We start from the raw sequence: 26,424 nt of genomic DNA on the forward strand, positions 1-26,424 counted from the left end.
TATTGGGATTCAGAATTCACTTATTAATCTCTATTTCCAATTCTCAAATCATGTAAGTTTGTGTTTTTCAAGTATTTATGATAATCGATAATCCACTCATGTTGATATGAACCCACGTAGTAATGGCGGCTACAAAACCCATAACTAGATTGAAACCAAATCCCAAGAAAGCCAATGGGTCAAGGTTTTGGATTTAACGAAAAAACGATGAATCAAGCAATCAACAAACGATGATTTTGTCGATCTTTTGATTACACAATTTATGAATCTCACCCAGATTGTGAACGCCACAAGATTTCACTTTTAATAAGTTTGAAAATTTGTTCAAACAAGAACAAATGATTTTTTAAGTAAAATGCCTCACGAGAAACCTCTCAATTAATTCATGTCAAAAAGTCTTCTTTTACAATAAGAAATAATAATTCTACATATAGGAAAACCTAAAATGGAAATAAACTCGAAAAGATTACAAAAGATCAATTAAAATAAAATTCTAGTTTAATTAGGAAACTCACAAGAAAAGGAAAATTAGCGTCTAGAAGTTGTACTATGTGGTAGCAAAGTATAAATCAATGCAGTCCCATAGAACAAACATTTAGCCTCAATTTTGGTTCTGCCATAGAGTATGCGATAGCATGGATTAAGCTATGCGATTGCATAATTTTATTTTCGAAACCTCTTTTTTCTTGTGCAGAATTTCGTGATGATTTCGGATTGTACTCATGAGTAAAAATCCGACACCCGAGCTTAAAGTTATACCCATTTTAATCTACGTAGCTAGTTTTTCCATATATCTTCAAAAACTTTGAATCCTACACACCAAACATGATTTGACCTTCTTGACCAACATGTAAGTTGTTGTTTGGCATGTTAACTTCAACATTTTGTACTCCATAGCTCAATCAAGTAATTGGACAACTTTATTGGCTCTTCAAGGTCTCGAACTTAGCTCGATTCTTGGTCTTGGCTACTTGTCAACATGCGCCGAGTCCTTAAGCTTCTTAATAATTTTTGATCCCCTTGGATCACATCACATGTTTAACCTACTTTTCCAAGATAAATTAAACATATCTTAAACAGGATTCGATTCTTAGTCTGAATTCATATGCAAAGAGATGCATTCAATCACACGATTATCTATCTAGATTGCACACATCATAAATATTATTCTTAACACCTATTGTCCGTTTGTTAAATATACAATATTTTAACATAACACTACAATGAGCAGCTAATTGTCTAAATGATGATTAAGAATTCAAATAATAAAATAAGCATGCACAAGTGATCAAGAACAAAAAACTTCACTAAAATAATTAATCAATTAATTAAAAAGGGGAATCAATAGGTTTCATCATTTATCCAATACTCAAGAAGTTTAGCCTAGCATTATTATATTAAAATTACACAAAAATATATGAAAAGGCATAACTCGAAACAAAGAAAGAGATGTAGAACTCAAAAACTTGATTTCTTGCACTTCAATCTTCAATGTGAACTTTGTACTTGCAATTCTCGTTATAAATTCACTCTTTGCCTCTTGCTAGACTCAAAAGCTACGATAAAACAAGCCTTTTATTTTCTTGACCTCCCTTGGGTTATAAAGTATGTCAAAGATATTATCTCAAAACTTGTCGAATCAAGATAAGGAAACAAAATTTTCTTCCCAGATTTCTTGAAGGCGCGTTCCTAGCATAGTGTGAGGTGCACACCTCTAAGTTGCCTGCATAAGTTTGCCTGAAAATTTGTACCGACTGCCTAGTTACATTCCAAGGAGTCATCACTATTTTTGACATATTTTTCTCTCCCGATGTCTAATTGAAGGGATTCAATGTACGTTAAAACGCTAATTCAAAGGAGTACAATTTTTTAGAATATTGAAGGGATTCAATGTACGTTAAAACGCTAATTCAAAGGAGTACAATTTTTTAGAATATCATTATTTGAGTTCGAACATTTTCTATGCCAAAAATGGGTTAATCTGAAGCTGAAATTTCGAAGCATAACTTTTTCGACTGGAAATTGATGGATGAAAATACTTTGATTACAGTTCACCCCTTTTCCTTTTTTTTTCATCCAATTGATCCCTAGCACTCTTGAATTTTCATTGTGAGGTTCAACATAATTTTTGAGTATTTGCACTTTGTTTCCCGAACTCTCTTACAATTGAGCCACTTTTCACAATTTTTCTCCAATTTCATCATTTATATCAAATTGTACCTAACAAACACAATATACATGAAATTAAACCATAATTCATCATAATAACTAGTAAATACTCTAACTTAAAGGTCCAAATAAGTGTATAAAATACAATTATCAATATCTACGTTATTATTTTTATGAACTCAAACTCGAATGATCTATATATTTTGAAGTGCTTAATTGTTAATTAAGCTGCGTCAATCATGGCGTGGATCTAGCCATACCAACTTTTGTGAGGGACCCATTGCTTGGATTCCGTTAGACTCATCCATTTACTGTCCCCCTTTTTTAATTTTTACTCCATAATATAGTTGACGTAAGTTTCTACCCTAATTAATATGTTATAATGTCAAACTCTATAGGATTTCCTGTCGGCCAAATTCTGATAATTTTAAAGAGAAATTTAACCTTTTGTTTTCGACTAAAAAATTTATATTAACTTCCTCGTCTAAACAGTATTAAATTTATAAAATAATAAATTCATATATTGATTCATATAAACAAAAAAAAAATGTTTTATAAAATTTGACTAATGTTATATGAACTTCATTATTATCGTATGATATCTAAAGAAATTAAAAAAAAATATTTTTTGCGTGCAAGACTTTATTTTTAGAAGCGTCGCTTATGTATCATTTTTCATAAAAATGGTGAATTTAAATTCGCCTAATAGCTTTGCATGTCCAGAGAAAAACGTTTCACCTAATAATTTAATTTTTGAACTTAAAACAAAACATTATTACAACTTTTTGACAAACAACGCGTTCAAACCTATATCGTGAATTTGAGGTTGCATTTTTAATGATGAAATTTCATTTGTTCCCCTTTCTTTCGTGTGATTTCATTTTCATTATGTTACCTCAATTCTATAATACTTTTTCTTCGAGTTTGATTACAAGACTCGTTAATTTTACNTCGTGTGATTTCATTTTCATTATGTTACCTCAATTCTATAATACTTTTTCTTCGAGTTTGATTACAAGACTCGTTAATTTTACTAATGGTCACTGAAGTATATTTGAAATTTTATGAATGATCGTTAAAATATTTTTCTTATTTTTATTGTCATTAAAGTCAATAATGATTTCATTGATGGTCACTCGACTAATAAAAGTAAAGGGAAATTGTAACAATTTTTTTGCAAATATATCTAAAAATTCAAGTCTTGACGTCACATTCCTTAAATTTTCATTAATATAATAGAAGAGGTATTTGTAGATGCAATCTATCTAATCTACATTATATTAAATATCACGTCAATTCAGAATCATTTTTTGGATGATTTTAACCTTACTACAATTTAATTATTTTAATAATACCTCGCTTTTTGTTTTTCAATATGTATTAAATACTACAAAATACCTATTATTAATTCTTAATTAATTAACATTCGCATTAATCTAGACTCAATAAATTTTGACTTTATGAATCTTGATTTATATGTATCTAGAGTTATTATAGATAAATTGATTTCTGTTCGTGTATTTAGGAATTTTAATGGGTGTTTAAATTCATGTATTAGCAAATGATTTTTATGTACCAAATACAGTATAAAATATAGTTCATTATAGTATTTGATCACCACAAAAAATTTGAATCATAGAAAGTTAAGTATTGAAAGTGCAATTTTCTTCTCTTAAATTTTTATTCTAAATTTTATTTTCTTTAGCTCGTTTGAGACTCATCGAATCTTTCGAACAAATTGGTATTAAATATTACTTTTACCGCACTTATAAATTGACTTAAAATCATACGTTCAACTCTGACTATTTTGACGTTAAATAGGCATTGAAATGAGTTTGTAAGTCTCCTGTGAACCCAAAGGGTCCACAGGATTAGTAGGGGTGGGATATTGGAGAAGGCAAAGAGTTTTCTTTGTTATTAAATTTTATCTATTTACTTTTCTTGTTTTAAATAAAATCAAGTATTGATTTGTTGGCCATTTACAAAGTTAGACTTGTGCACTACACATGGCAATTTGACTTTTATTAGAAGGATTTAATCTTCAAGGACCTAGTTTGTTACTTCAATAGAAGGTTAGCACATTTCATAAAGGTTAGAGGCATCAGTGGAATTTTCTCTGAAAGTAACGTAAATATGAGTGATCAATTGTGAAATCAAGTCAACATCAGTAAAACTATTATTAACTTTAGTGAATATATGATTAAAATAATACTTCAATAATCAATCCGAAATTTAAATTTCACACGTACTTCATTGACCATTAGAGAAATTAAGAGCCTGTTTGAGCCACATTATAACGAAAATGAGAATAAGAAATAGAGCCGTTATTGACCCCACACCAGATATAGAAATTCAAAAATGGTGGCTTGATGTGATGGATAACTGTCATATTTTTCATTTTAATGAGATAAAAATGTGGCTCAAACAAAGGTTAACACTTATTATGACACAATTTAGTTCAAGAGTGCTTTCGAGGTTAAGAAGAAAAATGCATTTTACTCTAAAACAATTGCTGAAACTTTTAGCACTCGAATGAGCAAATTTATCTTAATGACGTCATGAAAACTCATCGATACCCTGTTTCACAATTATTCTTTCAAAACTCTCTATTTTTCATATTCATTTTTTACCACAAATTTTCACAATAAAATATTTTTCAAGTAAACTCAAAATTTTTCCTACTTTTTAACATAACATTTTTTAAAAAATTACTCTTTCATAGCTCATTCTTCCCCTAAATTCAAAAGAATGGCTGTCAAACAGGGCTAACCATCAGTTTCACTTTATTTAGCCCCTGTTTGGTTTTGATAAAAATAAATAAATTTTTAGTAGATTTTGATAGAAATTGATAAAATGTAAGGTTGCAAAGTTGATACAATTGGTAAATCCTATTAAATGTGTAGTTAAAATGAGTTTGAGAAATTATCTGTCTTTCTTTTTTTTTTTTTTGGTCATTATCCAATGGATTGTTGCCATGTGTCTTCTGATGAAATTTTGACAGCCATTTCTGTACATACAACAGATCTAAAGAATAATTATATGATTTTGATAAAGAAATGAATGTAAGAAACTAATTTATAAAGTTCAAGTTAAAGAGTTTTTGTCCCGATCGACTATAAAAACAACACTTCAACTTAAAGATTCTTTTAAAATAGGCAAATGACGTTTCACAAAACTTTCTAGACGTCATTTTTTCGTTCCTATTAATTAAGAATAGGGACCTATTGCTACCTATGGCTAATGCTCTCCTCTCTCTCTCCAATAAAATTGGGAACATAAAACTACAAGAGGATGCAATAAAATTCCACAAAATAGACATAATGTATACATGCAAGTCATGAAGTAGAATCATGGAATTCTTCCTATCCACTAGATTGTGACATAAAAAATAAAAAATAAATTAATGAAACATTTAATGCTTTACAGAGTTTTGTCTGCCCGCCACCAATGTAGCTAAGGTTTGACATATAATATTTTAACATCTATTAATAGGCATCTTTAATAAAGTCGACTAAGTTAAATTAGTTTATTCTAACGTGATAATATTAAGGCCCGTTCGATTCTCATTATTTGGCTCATAAAAATGAAAAATATGATCGTTATCCTTTACATCAATTCGTCAATTTGACTTTCTATCTTTTTGTGTGAATCTCGTAACAACTATATTTTTCCTTCTCATTCTTACAAGAATGAGTACCAAGCAGTACATAAATCGAACAATCAATCTAAATACTAGTCATTTAGGGCTATGGTAGTCACTTTCAAGAAACCCCACATTGGAAAAATGTAGAATAAAGACAAAAAAACAAAGAAAATGATACCCATGGTCTTATCAAATGTCTAATGAAACATTATTAAAAAAAAGAATAGAGGGCAAATCCGTACATGTCCTACACAAACCACGCCCTCTATAAATTTCTTCTATCCCAAAAACCCACCAGTTCACACACACAAATTCATGGGGAGTGGTGACTGAAAATCAATACAAGAATGACAGGATTGTGCATGAATGGAGCTGCGATCCGTTTTAGTGCTCGTGCTCGTGTTCGTGTCCGTTCGCCCTCTGTGCAGTATAAGAAGAGGGCGAGTTTCATAGAGGGTCGAGAGAAATCCGATGCTTCAAGTGAAGTCAATGAACTGAATTTCAACAATAATTTGTCGAAATCAGAATTTGAATGTGGGAATAGAGTGATGGTAGTGGTCGATTCGAGCCCGGAAGCTAAAAGTGCTCTAGAATGGGCACTCTCTCATACTGTTCAAGCAAAGGATTCAATTATACTCTTGCATGTTACCAAAAAAGGTAATTTGTTTATTTTTGCATTATTTTCTTGATCGGGAAAAATGCCGAGAAATTTTAGTCATGGTTCCCAAATTACCCCTCGGAGACCGACCTAGTGCTCCGGTCGAGGGGCGTAGTTTTGGAGATCGTGACAGCAAATTCTTTTATTACATGATGAAAATTTGTTTTACAGATGAAAATTATCGTGGAGATATAAATCAAAGGGCATATGAACTTCTTCATTCTATGAAAAATATATGTCAATTAAGAAAACCAGAGGTGAGTAAATTATATACTTCAGTTCAAATATTCTTCATTGTATGACAAATATATGTCGGTCTAATATTAATTTTGTCTTATTTCTTTTGATAAAATGTAAAACGAGCTGTTGGGTGATATTGGATCTTTCTCACCCCAAAAGCTAGTTCAAGAGGTAAGGTTTTCCATCAAACTTATAAGTTGAATGCCAACCTCATCCACAATCGATGTGAGATAACTTCAACAATCTCCTCCTCACACATCGGTTTTGCGGGAGACCAAACACGTCTCCCAATCGGGCCTTGCAGGAGACCAAACCCGTCTTCTCCTCACTCAAACTCGTATCTTCATGACTGTTGGGCCGAAGATTTGTTGATAAATCGGGCTCTGATACCAGTGTTAGATGGTATCAGGTTTCTTTTACCCAAAAAGTTAGCTCAAAATGTAAGACTCTTCCTCAAACTTTTAAACTAAATATCAGCCTCATGCACAACCGATGTGGAACAACCTCAACACATGCTAGGTCGCCTTTTGGATAAGACAACAACAGATTTTATTAATATTTTTTGTATGAATGTCTTTTCAAAATAATCTTTTGCACAAGTTATTTTTCAGTCGTTACACAATCAAAAGCTGAGTCTCATCCTCATGATTTAATTTATGCTATGATGAATTAGGTGAACGTGGAGATGGTGTTTCGAGAAGGCAAGGAAAAGGGAGAAATTATAGTCGAAGAAGCTAAGCATAGACGGGTTTTACTACTAGTTTTGGGACAGCGAAAACGCACGATAATTTGGAGATTACGTAGATTTTGGTCGACCAGATTAAGGAAGAAAAATAGGGTCGTGGATTACTGCATTCAAAATGCTAATTGCATGACAATTGCAGTGAGAAAGAAGAACAAGAAATATGGAGGATATTTGATTACTACTAGAAGTCACAAAAATTTCTGGCTTTTGGCTTAATTTTTCACTTCCCTTTTTCAAAAAAATAAAAATAATAATAATAATAATAAAATGTTATAATGGAATTATGAATGTGGATGTAAAAAGTATGCATGTAATTTCAAATTTTCATAATTGTGCCTAATCTGTTGGGGTTGGGAGGAAATTTAATTTTAATGCTTAAACAAGGACTATATCGAAGTTATAGTAATCTTAATACAAAATCACCTTTTGGAGAATTATGAGCACAAAAGTTGAGAGACAAGAATCTTGAAATTCATTTCGATAAAATGCAACATTGAATTCCTTTCCTATAGTATTGTACGTGATTGTTCGTCTAACATTTACAAAGTATTGTGTTGTTTCGTCATTCGTGTCGTGTTCATTGGACGAGATGAACAATGTGAGTGAGTATTTCAATTTCACACTTATTAGGTCATGCGTGAGGTCATTCCCTTTCTATAAAACTTGAGGGGGTCCAAACCCTTTACAAAATTATTTGTGTTAGCTTTCATTATTGAAAATTTGAAGCAAATCATAATGAAAGTAACAATTAATGCTTTTTAATACTCTTTTACGGACTCTCACCTATCAACATAACAATCTGTAGGTCCACTATTAAGAAGACAATTATTGCCCTAATAATTTTGGGTGACAAATAGAGAGAGGAACGATAGTAAAATAGAAATGTGCCGTTGTGATTTAAATAAATAAATAAATAAATAAAATCTATGAGAAAGTAGAGTGTGAAAACCATTATATGTCCAGTTTAGTGTTATTTGTTTTCATAATTATGTCTTAATTTTAATTTTTTTTTTGGCAGCATTTTTTTTTTTTTTTTACCAAATTTTATAACAGTTTGTTATAATTTAAAATATTATATTACACATATTTCACCACATGTCTTCACCACCACTATCACTTGTATCTTGATGGGTTAAACATTTTTTCCCATATAATTTCATCATTATCGCAGATATTGCTGCTAGCATTCATTGTTACACAAACAACGCCACCACCACTACTTATAATATTTATTTTCACACTATCATCTTTTCCACTAATGTCATCTTCACCACCACCTATAAAATCTATGTATACCGCCAGCCGTCACTATCAATACCATTACTATCATCAACGTCGATCTCCACTGTCACCATCGCCAACATCAAATTGACCAAGTCTACATCACAATCCATCAACAACCATCATCATTATCCCCAAGACGTACCAAAATAAAACCTCATACTCACGCTATCTTATCACCATCATAATTATCCCCAAGACGTACCAAAACAAACTTCATCACCCAAGCCATCTTATCATCATCACAAAAACATTAAAAAAAACCATCATAACTATACAAAACACCACAAAAACCGACAGTCCACCATCAGCGAACTGAACGACCACAAGTTGGTTAGAACATTTCAAACACCTCAGCATAAACACCAAATTTAAAAATCAAAATCTGAATTTTTAAATCAGTGGTCTCAATCTTTAAATCAGTAATGATGTTAATTTGTATAAACTTACATGATTTAATCTACATTACATAAAACATGTGGATAGTGAGAAACATTCGACTTCTCGTTTCATATTCACATTTATTAGTTTATGGTTAAAAATACTTTTAACATTTAATTTATTTCCAACAAATAATTACGGTCAACATTTTAATGAATAAAACATTCAAATTGCAAAAATTCTGAAATGTTGGGTTTTATATCCATCACAGATTTACGAGCATTATTATATACAAGTTACACACAGCAAATAAAATTTCCCGTAAACTCAATTTTAATTACTAATATTATTGCTTTAAAAAAATATTAATATTATATACATAATGTTAACATTTGCATTTTTATATAATGGACATATTTTTCAGAATTTGTATTGCAAATGAATGTAAACAATATAAATCAATAACGGTCGCTTAACATTTTCATATAAATGTTCACATTTTTAACAAATTGATTATCTTTATAATTCACTATTGTTTCCTCAAATTTCAAATACACAATTCCATTCAGCAGTTAGTTCTCCTCCCACTTTATATTATTTTAACACTAATTATACTCTATTAATGTTAAGAAAACTTAGAAAATACACCATGTTATATGATGTGATTACATTTAATAGTAAAATTTGATAAATGTTAATGAAATGTATGGTTAAAATTAATTATTGACTTTGATTTAAAATTTTATCAATTTTTAAAACTACATCAAAAAGTGATTGTATAACATTTTGGAGTTAAATGTTTCATTAGCCACTGAACTTTACACCTCGTCACGATTTACCCGCTGAACTTAATGAAGCTTCCCAATGGCCACTGAACTTAACTCCGTTGCACTAAATTGACCACCGGATGGATTCCGTCTGTGGTTGTGTCTACGTGGAGGATGAAAAAGTGACGTGGCAGTTAAAATTCTCCACATGTTAACAAATTTGCTTGCTTAGATGCCAAATAGCCAAACAAAGTCTTACCCATATGAAATTCAAAAAAGCTTTTGTAAATTAACTCCAAAACCACTCCCGTCGCCATGCCAAACTAGAAACCAAATCCAAAGGTAACTCGCCACCTTCTTCCACGGCCACCTCGCCGCCGTCGACGGCAGCAGCAACCTTCCCGACCCTAAAAAAAATGAAAAGAGCAGGGTTCGTGAAAATAAAAATCTCCAACATTTAAATAATCAACCAAAGTCATAAATGAAATTAACTGATTAGGAAAAGCAAAAAATTACCGTTAAATGGTCTTTCATTTTGGAGCAATTGAAGGAGATAGAATGCAGAATATGTCATTAAGAGTTATGATTTTCCTCTCTGCTCCTCCCTCTCTCCCCCCCTATAATTATTTGTCATTTATTGGTGTTTGTGTAAAAGGGTTACTGGAGATAGAGAGTGTTTTTCTATAGGAAAAGTAGAACACATAAAACAAAATTTGTGTAAAAGGGTTTTTGAATAAAACATAACCGCATCGACGCCGGTAAGGTAGCTGTGGATTTGGTTTTGGGTTTTGGGGTGGGGTGGGCGTGGGGGTGGGGGGGGATGGGGATGGGAGAGGGATTTTGGAGTTGATTTGCAAAAGTATTTTTTAATTTCGCATGTGTAAAATTTTGTTTGCTGATTTGGCGTCCATGTGGAGAATTTTAACTACCACGTCACTTTTCCATCCTCCACGTAGAATCAACCATAGACGGAATCCGTCCAGTGGTCAATTTAGTGCAACAGAGTTAAGTTCAGTGGCCATTGGGAAGCTTCGTTAAATTCAGTAACTAAACCATGACAAGGTGTAAAGTTCGGTGGCTAATGAAACATTTAACTCAACATTTTGCCTGCTATATTTCTAAGTATTGATTTTTTATTAAATATTATTTTTTCTCTAATTGATATATTTAAAGATTTATAAAAAAATTTATCTTCTATTCCTAACTTCTAGCATAGAAATAAATAAAAATTCTTAATTGTTATCTTATAATAAAAAAAAAAGGGTTAATTTCACAAACGGTCACTGAACTTATGAAAAAATTAACGGTCACTAAAGTTTAAAACTTTCAGTAACGATCACTTAAGTTTCGGGGCACTTTCAAAAATGATCACTAAAGTTTAACAACTTTCAGAAACGGCCAATGAAGTTCAAAAACACTTTTTCAGTTTTTTGGGCAACTTTTTGGTCACTTTCGACCACCGATACCGTCGAATATTGATATCGTTAGAAAGCCCATATGTCCTCTTCAATTAAGACCCAAAATCTTCCCGTAAGTCCAAGTGATTCGACCTGAAAATCGCCACAAAAGTAGCCCAAAAAATCTGAAAATTTGGATGGCTTTTGTGGCGACTTTTGACCTCCAAGACCGTCAAATTTTGATACCGTTGAAAAGCCCACAATGTCCTCTTCAATTACCATATAAAATCTCTCCCAAACTCCATAAGATTCGGCCGAAATAAATATACAAAGTCGACTATCCAAAAAGGCGAAAATCTATCCAGATTCAGGATGCTGACTTTGTGGTTTTATTCTCGCCAAATAATTTGGAGTTGTGGGGAGTTTTGGGTGATAATTGAAGAGAAGATTGTGGGCTTTTCAACAGTATCAAAATTCAACGATCTTGATGGTCGGAAGTTACTACAAAAGTCACCCAAAAAACTGAAAATTCTGCCCAGATTTTCACTTTTTTGAGTAGCCAACTTTGTGGGTTTATTCCGAATTCTTTGGAGTTTGGGGAGATTTTTAGTGGTAATTGAAGAGAACATTGTGAGCTTTCCAATGGTATCAAAATCCGACAGTATTGATGGTTGGAAGATACCGAAAAGTTGCCTCAAAAGTAGCTCAAAAAATTTGAAAAATCTACCCGGCTTTTTGCCTTTTGGGTAGCCGACTTTGTAAGTTTATTCCGACCAAATTCTTTGGAGTTTGGGGAAAATTTTGGATAGAATTGAAGAGAACATTGTGGACTTTCCAATAGTTTCAAAATCCGGCGGTCTTGGTGGTCGGAAGTCGTCGAAAAATCGCCAAAAAAAACTGAAAATCTAGGCCAGGTTTCAAATTTTTTGGGCGAATATTGCGGCAATTATCGAGTCGAATCCCTTGGAGTTATGGGGTGATTTTGAGTCGTAATTAAAGAGAACATTGTGGACTTTCTAATGGTATTAAAATTCAACGGTATTGGTGGTCGAAAATGGCCGAAAAGTTGTCGCAAAAGTAGTCCAAAAACTGAAAAAAAGTGTTTTTAAATTTCAGTGATCATTTCTGAAAGTTTTTAAACTTCAGTGATCATTTTTTAAAGCGCCCCAAAACTTAAGTGAACGTTACTAAAATTTTTAAACTTCAGTGACCGTTTTGTAATTTTCGCTTAAGTTACCGTTTGTGAAATTGACCCATAAAAAAAAAAAACCTTGTTTGACGAATAAAAATTAAAAAGAATAAATTAAAATATTTTTTTATATTAGAGGTTATTATGTAGCTAAAAACTTTTCTTATTCATTCTAAGTTGCTATAATTTCTAAACTTGAAATATTGTTCAAAATGCAAAAGCGTAATTATATTGGTATCTATTCACTACAAAAATATATGGTTTCGGGCACAGTTGTCCGTTCCTGAAACCACGATATATGTTACTATTACTTTTTACCAATGGAATATTAGCAACCACAAATAGGTTGTTAATTTGGAGGGTCGCTGATAGTTGTCAACGAATTGTGCCGTAGGTAAAAAGTAAATCTTTTACCAACGAATTTTCTGTTGATAAAGAGTAAATATTTTACAAATGAAATTTTCGTTGATAAAAATCTTAACCATTACTAACCAACTTTTCGTTGATAAATGTCTACCATTACAATTGGTAAAAATCAGTGTTGTAAATAACTACATAGGTGTGAGGCATGGTAAACAAAAATTATTTATTTATTATTTATTTAATAATTATATTTTTTTAACTTTTACCAAACTGAGTTGAAAGGCCCAAAAAATTGTTTAACTACTTATTGAACCACAAATTTATAGATGGCAACTCCAAAGACTTTGTTGTGAACTTTCGATGTGGAATAAGAATTCCTTTGAAATTGATTAATATTAGCAATGGCAATTTCGTTGGTAATATGAACAACTATTTACTCATGGTAAATTCGCAGATGAAAGGTTGATACAGTTTTTAGAAAAAACAGTTGAATTACATCACCTACTAAAATATTGTTGGTAAATTGTATGTATATTAAACAATAATATTAGGCATGGAATATCCATTGGAAAAGAGCTACCATTTTTATCAACGGAAATTTCATTTGTAATTTTCGTAGTTAAAAGTCTAATACTTTTTCCAACGGATAATCAATTTCTAATCCGTAGGTGAAAAGTTTATTTTTAGTAGTGATTGTAGATGAATTTTTTCTTACTTTTCCATAAGAAATTTATAAAAGAGTAGAACTATAAATATAACTAATGATAATATATAATTTTGTGTAAAAAAAGACGAAATGAAAAAAATATATATATGATGCTGAGAGATAAATCTTGTCCTTGAATTGTTTTTCGTTTAACATTTTTTTTTTTTACTACTAAAGACTTTTATTTTATTTTATATATATTGCTATGATTTTTGAAAGTAAATTAAATTATTTGTGGTGGAAATATGAAACAACATAGACCACGGAACCTTTTTTTTCTTTTTAATAGAAAATAAAAGGTATATAGATATGAAGCTGAATTCCTAAAGAAATAATAATAATAATAATAATAATAATAATAATAATAATAATAATAATAATAATAATTGTTCTCCAATCTAACCCATTATGAAGCCAAACAAAAATCAACATTCATGTGACACAAATTACTCAATCAACGGTCACACAAGAAATTTTTTCTTAATAGTTCCATTATATATAGCCCCTTTTCCACACATTTTGAAGGATTAAGTCATTAAAGAAGTTTAAGTTAGATGGCATGTGTTTGGAAGCCTATGAGTCAAAATTTCATTAGGAAATACATGAGGGATTCCGGGATGACAAACTTATATGAGCAGAGGCTATATAGTATGTGACTATGTAGCTAAGAACTTCTGAAACTACTATGCTAAATCATCCAACATGGAACTAAAGGAAGGTGGTGTTCAAGTATAAATGAGTCATTAGTTGGCATGGAAGTAGCTATGCTAGTATGAGGACGATAAAATCACTGTTGTGGCTGTTGCTTCTTCAATAACATAGGATATTGAGACTTCCAATGTCCATTTTGTTTGCAAAAGATACACTCATTACTAGCAACTTGCACATAACCTTTATTCTAATTCTATGTGGACGGTCGGGAGGTACAGCAAACACGGAGGTGCTAGATGAAGGAAGAGATTTCAAATGTGTTTCCTAAGCTACAAGTTCACTAACCACTAAATCAACTGAGGGAAATAAAGTGCGACTCAAAATAGAGCCTCTAAATCCCTCAAAATCACTGTGAAGTACCATAAAAAATTGACTAATCCTTGCTCTTCTCTTAAAGTAATGTACTCATCACATGCTTTTTCAATCTAGCTATTCTATAAGAGTCAACTCATTCCAAATGGAATTCATAGCCATGTAAAACTCGAGAATACTCATAGTCTTCTACTGTAATGCCAATATATCAATCTCCAACTGATACCACTTTACAAAGTTAGATTTAATGTATAGCTTCTAAAAGTGATCCCAAACTTCCTTTGTTGTTTCAAATTTCATTGTATACCAATGGATTGCTCAATAGAATTATGAATCCAAGTAAGAATTTTTGCTTTGTTTAACTTCCAATTATCTATGTCACATAATTCTCAGAAATGTTCTCGGGTTTCACAATAGTTTTACTAACATAACCCCAAAATATTTTTCTTGTTTAAATTTTCCTCATCATGGTACTCCAATGTGAATAATTTTTACAACACTAATGGATTGAAGTGAATCATCCTTTTCAATTTCCATCATGAAATCGATGAATAAACTACTATCAATCAAAAGATATAATCATATTCCAAGAAAATCAACGACAACCAACATATCGATACGAACCAGATATAAAAAAAATGGCAATCTATAAAACGTGCAGTAAATAAATCGCCCGTTAAAGATTCAAAATATCTAATAATTGATGGTGAATCAAAACTCACATAAATCTCAAGTCTTCGTTGGGGGCCCATTTTAGTACGTTGTGGGGTAAAATAGGGATTTGGACTGCACAATCAAAAACCCGTATGTGAGAAATAACAAGTTCGTGACCGAATGCCAGTTGCAAATGTGAATAATCATAATAGACAGTTGGTCTAATACAAACCAATGATGCAGCATGTAAGATGGCATGACCCCAAATAGAAATTAAGAGTTTTGTTTACATAATAATGGTCTAGCAATAAGTTGTAGACGTTTAATAAACGATTCCGCTAAACCATTTTATGTGTGGACATGCGCAACTGAATGCTCAATTACAATTCCAATTGACATACAATAATCATCGAATGCTTGTGATCTAAATTCACAAGCACTATCAAGGCGAATATTTTTAATTGAGTAATTGAAAAATTGCGCTCGTAATTTTATAATTTGAGCAAGTAGTCTAGCAAATGCTACATTCCCAGTGAAAAGTAGAAAAACATGTGACCATCTAGTAGAAGAATTAACTAATACCATAAAATAACGAAATGGTCCACATAGTAGGTGTATTGGCCCACATATATCTCCATAAATTCTTTCCAAGAAAGTTGGACATTCAATATTGACCTTTGTAGTCGAAGGTCTAATGACTAACTTGCTTTGCGAACAAACTACGTATGGATAATCATTTGGTAAAAGAATCTTTTAATTCTTTAAAAGATGTCCATGTGAGTTATTTACTATTCGACACATCATTATAGCTCCTGGATATCTAAATCGATCATGCCAAAGTATAAAGTTTTTTGGGTCAACAAACTTCTGGTTCGTGACATTATTTCATTCAACCATTTTTATAAATGTATAATACATACCAGATGGAAGTGTATGAAATTTTTCTTTTATCTGCTTCTGACCAGATATAAAAAAAAAGTGATGTAAAGATATTTTACATTATTTTCTTGCATCGTCTCAATATGATATTTATTACAATGGATATCTTTAAAATTAAGCAAATTTCTTTTGAATTTACTAAAATAAAGTGTATCGCCAATAGATAATTTTATATTATTTGGTAAAATAATACAAGGTCTTTCGGAGACTTCAACGATATTCGATACAGCTGATATTGTATTAACATTATTTTTTTTCTAATGTTAAGTCCAAAAAAATATTTTTTATCTTCAATAATAGTATATGTAGTTGCACATCAATCAAGCAGATGTCTTGAATCTATCAATATTACAAAATTGATATATTTAAAAAAAAACTTGAATTTAAATTCAAAATGATAAACATAATTAATACTATGAAATTAACGATGCATAATAAAGTTCAAATTTTTTGTAAAAAGTAATAACATATTTCAAACTAAATTTCTAAAATAAAGGGAAATATTAGAAACATAGAAAAAATTAATATATATCTTCCATCACACCACACCCAATCAAATGGTCAATATTCTCATTTGGATCAACAAAGAAATCGGAGACATACAAATGAGTCACATCAATTGGACCATCATAGTTAGCAAAATTTATCTCCACTTTCCTATTTTCCTTGATTAATTTTTGGTAGAGATCCACAAGGCGTTTTGTCGTACGACAGGTACATGTCTAATGCCCTTTCATTCTATATCTAAAACAACTTTCTTCATGTACCTTTTTAAATGTGTTACTTTCGTTTGCTTTGTGCCTTTTGAAATTATTGTCTTATTGTTGATAACTTTGTTGATTATTTTATCCATGTTTACTCCACGCGCACGTCAGCGTCCGCTTCGACATCCACGTTTACGTCATTGTCTTGATATTGCATTTACTTCAGACAATATAGTACCATTTGCTTTAGGCAATAATACAAAACTAGTTGGACGTAACCCATGATTTTTCATTAGCAGTTCATTATTCTGTTCAGAAAAGCAAGCAAGATATAAGTTCTAAGTAGTTTTGAAACCATGCTCACGATATTGCTGCTACAGGAGCACATTCGAGAGGTGGAAAAAAAAAATTCTGCAACATATCTTCATCATTGATTTTTTCTCCACACAGTGTCAATTTTGAACATATTTTGAACAATTCAGAATTGTACTCATTAATAGTCTTGAAGTCTTGCAAATGAAGGTGCATCCACTCATAGCGAGTTTTGGGAGGACTATAATCCTTTGATGATTAAATTTCTCAATTAATTTTTTCCAAAGAATCTGTGGATCTTTCTCAGTGAGATATTCAATTTTCAATCCATCGTGAAGATGATGGAAAGGAATATAAGTGCTTTTGCACGATCCTACAATGATTCTTTGTTTCCTTCTTTTATTGTCTTTTCCAAATCTTTTAAGACAAGATGGATATCAGCGTCAAATACTCATTATAGATAGTTTGTGCTAGAGATGTCAAGTGCAGCAAACTTTATTTTGTGATATTTGTATTTGATTAATTGCACAATAAAGTAAAAAGAAAATATAATTAGTTTCGAAGAATATGATTAAATATTATATAATAGTTCATCAAGTAACATAACATAAATTACATGTTTTCCTTCAAGGATAAACATTAAAATAATATGTTCTTCGAAATATGTGTTATTTCAAGAGCACGTTGTATTTTATTATTACTTCTTCAAAACTAAATATATCAATATTAATCTGGAATATTGAAAAATATAATTTATATTCTTCAGAAGCAAGTAATATTCTTCAAGAATATTAATTATAATATTATTCTATTTCATGAGTATCAACAAACTATTTATAATTTATAGATCTTCGATTAATATTCTTTTAGAATATTAATTACAATATTGTGATATTTCAAGAGCAATAATATGATAGAATATTAATTTAAAACTTATGATAGAACAATACAAATATTTAATCGAGTTAAAGAATATTAATTACCATGCAAATAAAAAATAATTACCAAATAGATTGGATATGAATTTATATTTTAAAATTAATCACCAAACATGTATTACCAAAAATAAAAAATAAAAAAAATCTTGAAAAGATATGCTTTAAAATTGTTCTTCACCATATGATAAATTATTATTAACCATGCAATCACTAGAAAAATTGGCATATAATGCATGCTAACATGATACAGCAATTGTATATATAAAGCTTTGCACAGAAACCATGCCATCAAAATATTAAAAAAAAAAATCTAGTTGGTTACTTGGAAGAAATAAGAATATAATTCATGTTTGGCCCCCATTAAATTCTATTACATTTTTATTTTTCTTATTTTCAACCACACAATCTTTCATAAAATAATATTACACGTCAATCGAAAATTTTTCCTTCTTTTTTAACTACTAATTTTTCGGAAAAAAAAAATTATTCCACCCATTTTCATTTCAGAAAATGGGGGCCAAACGAGGACATAATGAATAGGTTGACTCTTGTGCAGGTGACTCCTTGTCTATACGCAAAAAGGTAATCATTATACTTCATTTAAATAATCATTATGGGACTTGGTTCATGGAAGAGAATAAAGAACAGATTTTGACAAATTATAGTTACGATACAAACTAGCATGAATTCATTCTTACAAATTCTGTAAACTCCATGTTGTATGTATATGCATAACAAAAAAAATTCACATATTACCAAATTAATTTTTGATACATGTAATAGAAAGAAAAAATTTTACTACCTTCAAAAAATTTTGAAGAATTATGCTTTTCGTGCTAATAAGGTGTTATGAAAAGAGAGAAATGAGAAAATAATTTAGAGAAGTCAATAAACTTGTGTGTATTTTATTAAGAACCAAAATTTTGTATTTATAGGACAGGATCAGTGATAAAATAGTAATAATTTCTAACGCTGCAGAGATATAATTATCATTCACTTCTAAACGTTAATAAACTTACATTTTACAACAATATATATAAATAACAGCATCCTTTTTAATTTAATCACTAAACAAATTTTTCGTTTTAAAATTGACTCTTATTAAGTAAAGTAGTCTAAATTGGATCGGACAAGACAAGATCCACTGAACGTAAAAAGCAAGAATTGATGCATAGAAGTTTTGGGGAAAAAAAATGAAGAAGAAAAAAGGAAAAAGGGTCAAGAATCGATCCATTTATTGACAAGATTCCGTCCTAATTTGATTTACATAAAAATTTTATTTTATTTTTAGTCTAATTCTTTTAGCACGTGTTCGAACTTGGTCTGACTTCAATTTACTCGTTACTCATTTTCAAAACATAGGTTATAATTATTTTTAAGCTGTGTGGTGACATTCTTAATTAGATTCGCCAAATGGCCCCCTTCCAAGAAAACACTCCATCAAATCATTTCACTTTCAAAATCAAGCCATTCTTGAACCAATTATTTCACTTTCCATCTCAATGAACGATTCATTGATAGGTTTCTTGGTGTACATAGGTCAATATTGAGAAGCACCCACATTTCTTATTTTCTTTATGGATCAAATGTCGTGCAGTTCTTGATTCATAGTATAAATTGATTTGTGGGTCGTCTTGATTTTAGCTGTGAACCACTGTTGATTTTGATTGGATTCATCTGATTTGAGTAAAGGGCTATCTTGGATTCTTGAACTGATACTGAATTCTGGAAGATTCCGGCTAATATGAGGCGGCGACTGTTCCATTATTGGCACCCGGGTCGAATAAGGTTGTCATTTTGTATCTGGTCTCTTCTTGTCATATTCTTAATTGCTGGATTTGGTTTGTTTGTTCTTCAACATAACCGAGAAATATTCGATTTACATTTCTATGAAAAATGGAAATATTGTATTGGCCCAAAAAAAGAATATTGATTTAAAAAGAATTATTTGTTGCGAATGAACAAGAAATTGAGAAATATTCGATTTACATTTCTAAATTTTTTATTTCATTTTTGGGAATTTTAATATTTAGCTGTTAAACTGCCCAAAAAAAATCTTTACAAAAAATTTTGGCTGCGGAAACATCAATCCAAAAAAGGGTATGCGCATCCACATCCTAAGGTTCATGACCTGATGCGCGGTGCTTAACAAGTCAAGGCGAAAGCCTAGATGCATCTTCGTTCTACAGAGGTAACTCAAAGTATAAACTAACGTTCTTAACGAAAGAGTACCTATGGAGCATGATTTGGAACACTAGAAAGGTATGCAGCAAACAATAAAATGTCAGGCAAACTAAGCGCAATCTTATTCAGCAAGCATTTATTATGTCAATCTCCGAGCCTCAAGCGCATAATATCCCATACATTACATTTTGGCAACAACAACCTTAAAAATTCCGAAACAATCAATCACATGTCTCACCTGCCCAAATTGCCACTTCAGTATAACCATCTTCGGTAGCACATGCTCTGTACATACCAGTTGTATTTAATGGCATTGTAACTTCCCCTTTGGCCGAGACAGCAATCAAGCCAGTGGTGCCACTTGGTGCTCCCTCTACGACGTACTTTGCTGCATCCTTCAGAGAAAGCCCTTTATACTCCATAAGTGCAGCCACGTCTCTTGCAATCGTACCACGAATAATAGCTTCTCCTTTACCAGTAGCCGAGACTGCACAAAATTTGTTCGCATACGTCCCTGCCCCAACGATGGGTGTATCACCAATCCTCCCAACCATCTTATTAACAAATCCACCAGTAGATGTAGCAGTGGCTAAATTTCCATGACCATCAACAGCCACACAACCAACTGTGCCAATTTGACCATCCCCTTCGGAAACTGGTATTTCATCTCCAACATTTTTTATGGGTTGTGTATAGTCTAGCTTCAAATTTATAATAAATATCAGATAAGATTTCTAGTCTTACCAAGTATTAATATGTTGTTTACATTAATCTTAGAGGATGCAACTATCCTTATTATTTTACTTTCTATTCACTTTCAGCTTTGGTGAGTTAGGAAGGGAAGAAATTGTGCGTAAACCTGCATCACGGAAGTTGATAAAACCAAGATTTGAAAGGATCAAAATGAGAGACTCTTGAGAGTGCAGGCTGCAGGGAAGATAAACTGAAGTCGTCTTCCAATTGAGTTCATAAGGAAATCTTAGAGATCAAGTGTAGACCTAGTGTTGAATTGCTGCTAGCAATCTTTACAGACTACAGATGCTTTTGTAAATTTTACACAATCTGTAATTTGCGGAATTCTCTGTGATTTGACAAAAAGGAATATATATAAGTCATGCTTCTGGTAATTCAACGGGCAATTCTGGTGGTGAACTTCAGTCTATTTTCAGTAGGGTGTTGTTGCTATTTAGAACTAGTAAAAGGTCGTCTATTAAATCGAGTCCATAAGAATAAATTAACAAGGTGTTATTTTGTCATAACGATCACATACTGTAATAAGTCCTCGTGACAGATTTCAACATTAAATAAGCCTTGGCCTATTTGAGAGCCCAATTTGGAGAGCTTAATCAAGAAGAAATCGGTCCCTTTTTTTCGATTTTGTTAGGTATAATCACATTGATTACGACTTAACCTTCTTTCTCTTCTGTAACTTAACAATTGCTATAACATCTTTCCTCTCTAGTAACTTTAGTGTGAGTTCTTAGGTTAATGCTGAGGACAAAACTTACAAGGCTTGCTCCAAAGTTAATGGACAAATAGTTTTGTTCAAAATCCCAAGGAACTTTGCTAGTGGGTAAAGGACCTAAGAATTTAACTACAATAATTTCACAGCGATCACTCTTGTGAGTCCTTTCCCTATGTTTGGCTCATATTTATAAACATGTGTAACCACACATTTCATGGACCATAAGTAATACCCGATTATTCACCACTCATTTCTATATATTTATAATTTAAACCATTTATAAACACTTCCCAAACATGAATTATCTGTCAATTGTTACTTATCTCTGTTACCTTTCAACTGATAACCTCCAAAGACAGATTTACGAAGAGCCAAAAGCACATAAACACAGCAAAATGGTTTAAGCTCAACTAGAGAGGTGTGGAGAGCAAAGAAAGGGGTTTAACCGATCATACCTGAACTCTATTAGCTTCTTTTGCTTGTTTCAGTCTCTCGATATTTTCTGGAGTTATAAAATGAGTCGGATCTAACATTTCAACCCCCTGTATCAAGCAATCAGATGCAAGGGAATAAAGAAAAGATAATGCATGCGGAAGGAGGCAGCAGAATATGTAATGAATATAGTCAACTGATCAATCAAGATTCTTAAATTGTAAAATACCATTCCCATTAACTACTAGTGGTAATGGATCATCTTCAACGTTTGAAATACAGGAATGATTAGCTTATTTAGTATCGTAAACTAGTTAAAGAAATACACTAACGTTTACTTTTGCATTCATTAGCTAAACACTTCCCGAACAATTCAAAGTGGCAAACAAATATGCTCAGATACCATATTGCGGAGACTAACTCCAGAAAAAAAGGGAGATAAAAATTGAAAAGGCACAAGATCTGCAGTATGTTGTGATTGAGATCGCACTGGAGATAACTTCTTAATATCGGACATCACATGTGAATAGTACACAATTTACACTTCTTCTTGGGGTAAAAATTAGATATTAATATATACAAAGTAAATATCTACCTTTTAGTTATATGCATAAAATAAGTGCATATGAGCATGTCTATGGCTAGGGGCGGAGCTAGGATCTGGACCCCTGCGGTAACCCATACCGACTCTGCCGAAAATAAATAAATAAATAAAATCCTTATATTGGCAGCCTGCGCTCACTTCGGTTCCTGGATCCGCCAGAGTCTATGGGAGGTGATCTCCCATTATATTAGAATATGCCACATGGCAAGTCAATACTGTGTTGGAGATTCCATGTCATATACAATAAGTTTCGTACAACAGATGAAGCAATCAAAAATCACGAAATAGAATCAATTATTTAGTAGGTAAACTTGGTTTTGCAGTACACATAATTTATAAGAACTTGATTAGAATCACTACTAACTTGTTCCCTTGCAAATGCCTCCGCCCCATCAAATGCAAGATAGATGTGAGGAGTTTTCTCCATAACTAGCCTCGCTAAAGATATAGCGTTTTTAACAGTAGTCAGACCGGAAACAGCCCCACATCTCTTCGTATTTCCATCCATGATACAGGCTTCCATTTCAACAGTCCCATGGCTAGTCAAAACAGACCCTCGACCGGCATTAAAATTCGGATGGTTTTCTAATTCACGAACCTGAAAATTTTAACTTAAATATCAGAATCAAATCAATCAATCATCTCTTTTCATTTTACAATACATAAATAGTGAAAAACTAGAAACTCATCTATCTTTCTGTTAATTATTAGTTTAATACTATTCATTAATTTTTCCTTAGAAAAAATGGTAAAAAACTCATTTCGCTTATTTCCAATCATTTGATCAAGCAGGGATCCCATTTATGGAAGGGGGAAAAAGCATAAAAATAAAAGTCTCATCATCCTAATTTAAAACATAAAATATTAGAGGGAAGTTTCTAAATTTCATAACAGAGAAAACAAATTCATGGGTTTTCAAAATGGATTTGAACTAAACTAAAAGTGAACAAGAGAAAAAATATGAAGATGTAAGAACTAAATGATTGCACATAAACATATAATTTCAAATAGAGAGAGAGAGAGAATCAAATTTTATGTATACCACGAGTTCAACGACGTCTAGAGGGGATTGATGAGCTTTGAGAGCATCGACGCCGATCTGGAGACAGTGGCGGATAGCAGCCTCCCGCGGCTTGCCGCGTTCCAAAGGCAGTGAACGTGGAATGTTACCGGCGCCGCCGTGAAGTGCTATTGCCCAACCCATCGCCACCCACTACGATATCTGGTTCTCTCTGTGTGTGAAATGGGTGCCTTTTGAACTCCTTTTGCTATTGGAGGGAGGATGGAATACTGAGACGATCCCTATTTTATGTCAAGATTTTTGTCTGGTAGTGGTACTCCTGTTAGAGATTCTTATTTTAAGGAATAAAATCATATACACCTTTAAAAAAAAATAATAATAAATAAATAAATAAATAAATTATTATTATTATTATTATTATCTGACAAACGTGTAAAAGAACATAAATATTTCTGGGAAAAAACTTCCATTTTTTCATTTTGTAACTGAAATTTGAAAAACCTTACGTCAAGCTGGGCATTAGGATGTGGGATTTCAAATTCATATTTATGTCCACAAGAATGCGTAGTATGTAATTAAAGACTTTTTTAATTTGCGAATGCAAATACGAATCTAGGATATGTAATTAACTAGGGCAGTCATTGACTCTTAACGGTCACAATAATAAAATTGTTTATTAATATTTATTTAAATAATATTAACGAACTTTCAATCAATGTATAAATACACTAAAACGTAAAAATCATATTAATCTAAAAATATAATCAAATACAACCTAAAACAATGAGAAAAAATACATTTTCCAATAGTGTGTATATATATGATCAAGTTTCAAATTTTTTTACGAATTTAAGTGAGATAAGATGAAGTTTATACATAATGTATGATGAAACGGTAAAGATAAGCTCTGTGCTTAGGCAAAGGTTATGCAAAATTTTGAAAATAATGATTTTTAGAATTAGAATAATTTTTAATCTCAAAAGGAAAAATGTTTTTCGAACTCTTAAAATAATTAAAGGCAATACTTAGTATGTCCAAATTTGAATTTTATAAAATAAATTGATAAAACCTAACAATAAAAATATATATTTTATGAAATAATAATTTGAGTTAATAAATTTTTTAAAGAAATTATTTCAAAAATGAAAACTAATAATATATGATTGTTTAGGCATTATTTATTGTATTAAAAATTTAAACAAAAATGGGAGTAAATGGAATTGAACCCCCGCCCCCAACATACCTCTCAAATACAAGGTGGCACCTCTACCATATGAGCTACATTTTCTTTTGTTGAAGATCGATGTAATTATTAGTTAATATTTAGTTATTATTTATTGTGTTTAAAAAGTAAGAAGGGAGTGTTGTGGAAAGGAATCGAACTTGTGTATCATTGCATGGAAAAGCGACACCCGTCCATATGACCTGTAGGTTGTTTCATTAAAAATTGCTATAACTCTACGGATCGAGCACGGGCGATCGGCTCGCCAGGTGCTGGATCCGAACCTGTGCGAATGCAAAGATATCATCAAAATCGACATTATCATGTACTTAATCTTCCTCGTTGTATGAATTATTTACAAATTGTTGTGATTTTTTTGTAGATAATCAGCTACGTGTACTTCGATTGGTTGAATTCATGAAATATTACAGTTGTCCTTTTTTGATGAATTATTTTTCCTTTAATTTCGCGCATGATTATGTATATAATGACATTTGTTAGGTTTTTGGTCACCATTTTATATTTTCTTTATACTTTGGACCTTCATTCTAATTTTGTGCAATTGAAATTGTGTAAATCTGTGTGTAACTGTTTTCGTAACGTTTTTAGGTGGATTGGTTTATAGATTTGTGTGACTATAATAGTTATTATTCTCAAATATTCCTTTTAAGGTTAAACATACATGTTTGTGATGTTATCTGTTTCGTGTTGTTGCAACTATAGAATTCGTGAACATGTTCATAACATGCTATATGAATATTTTTCGTCCACTTGTACCTATTGGTTGCAAGTTTGTAGACCTCATTGCATGATATTAGTCGAATTAAGAATAGACATGAAGATGACTAGTCTTAAAATAGAGTATGATGTAGGTGGAAAGAGAGTCCGGATCAGAATATCTAGTTACATAATAACTTGAGTGTACTCATAGCATTACATGTTAATGGATTTCATGAATGCTTATTGGAATTGTTGAATGTGTTATTGACAATATCCTGAAATACAATATAAAACATGTCGTAGCAGCAGTGTTTGCTAGGCATATTGCTATTAACAAATAGACTAATAAAATATAAAAATGGAAAGGGTAATTAGCACAAAACATCCCTACCTTTCGATGTTTTTGTGGATAACGTCCCTACCTTTCATTTTTTGGTGGATTACACCCTTACCTTTACATTTTTTTGCGCCAAACGTCCTTCTGTCAACTTTCCGTTAAATCAAAAAGGTAATTAGCACAAAAGGTCCCTACCTTTCAAAGTTATTGTGCAAAACGTCCCTATCTTTTATTTTTTAGCATAATTAGCAGAAAATGTCCCTACCTTTCAATATTATTGTGCAAAACGTCCCTACCTTTCATTTTTAGCATTTTTACCCCTACCTTTCA

At 31.6% G+C, this 26,424-nt stretch overlaps 2 protein-coding genes across 2 annotated transcripts; one reads left to right on the forward strand and one right to left on the reverse strand.

Moving 5' to 3' along the window:
• The first annotated feature begins 6,050 nt into the window (after window positions 1-6,050).
• Window positions 6,051-7,962, forward strand: LOC111372396 (universal stress protein PHOS32-like). The gene is made up of 3 exons (XM_022994741.1): window positions 6,051-6,469; window positions 6,642-6,727; window positions 7,384-7,962. The coding sequence occupies exons 1-3, from the start codon at window positions 6,160-6,162 to the stop codon at window positions 7,669-7,671; spliced, it is 684 nt and encodes a 227-aa protein (XP_022850509.1). The 5' UTR covers window positions 6,051-6,159; the 3' UTR covers window positions 7,672-7,962.
• Window positions 7,963-20,391: 12,429 nt separating this feature from the next.
• LOC111372397 (isoaspartyl peptidase/L-asparaginase 1) lies at window positions 20,392-24,092 on the reverse strand. Its single transcript, XM_022994742.1, has 4 exons — window positions 23,837-24,092; window positions 23,159-23,392; window positions 22,214-22,300; window positions 20,392-20,994 (listed from the first exon to the last, which is right to left on the reverse strand). The coding sequence occupies exons 1-4, from the start codon at window positions 23,996-23,998 to the stop codon at window positions 20,515-20,517; spliced, it is 963 nt and encodes a 320-aa protein (XP_022850510.1). The 5' UTR covers window positions 23,999-24,092; the 3' UTR covers window positions 20,392-20,514.
• Window positions 24,093-26,424: the final 2,332 nt, after the last annotated feature.

The sequence above is a fragment of the Olea europaea genome, chromosome 23 (assembly GCF_002742605.1).
Source record: "Olea europaea var. sylvestris chromosome 23, O_europaea_v1, whole genome shotgun sequence".
Lineage (NCBI taxonomy): Eukaryota > Viridiplantae > Streptophyta > Magnoliopsida > Lamiales > Oleaceae > Olea > Olea europaea.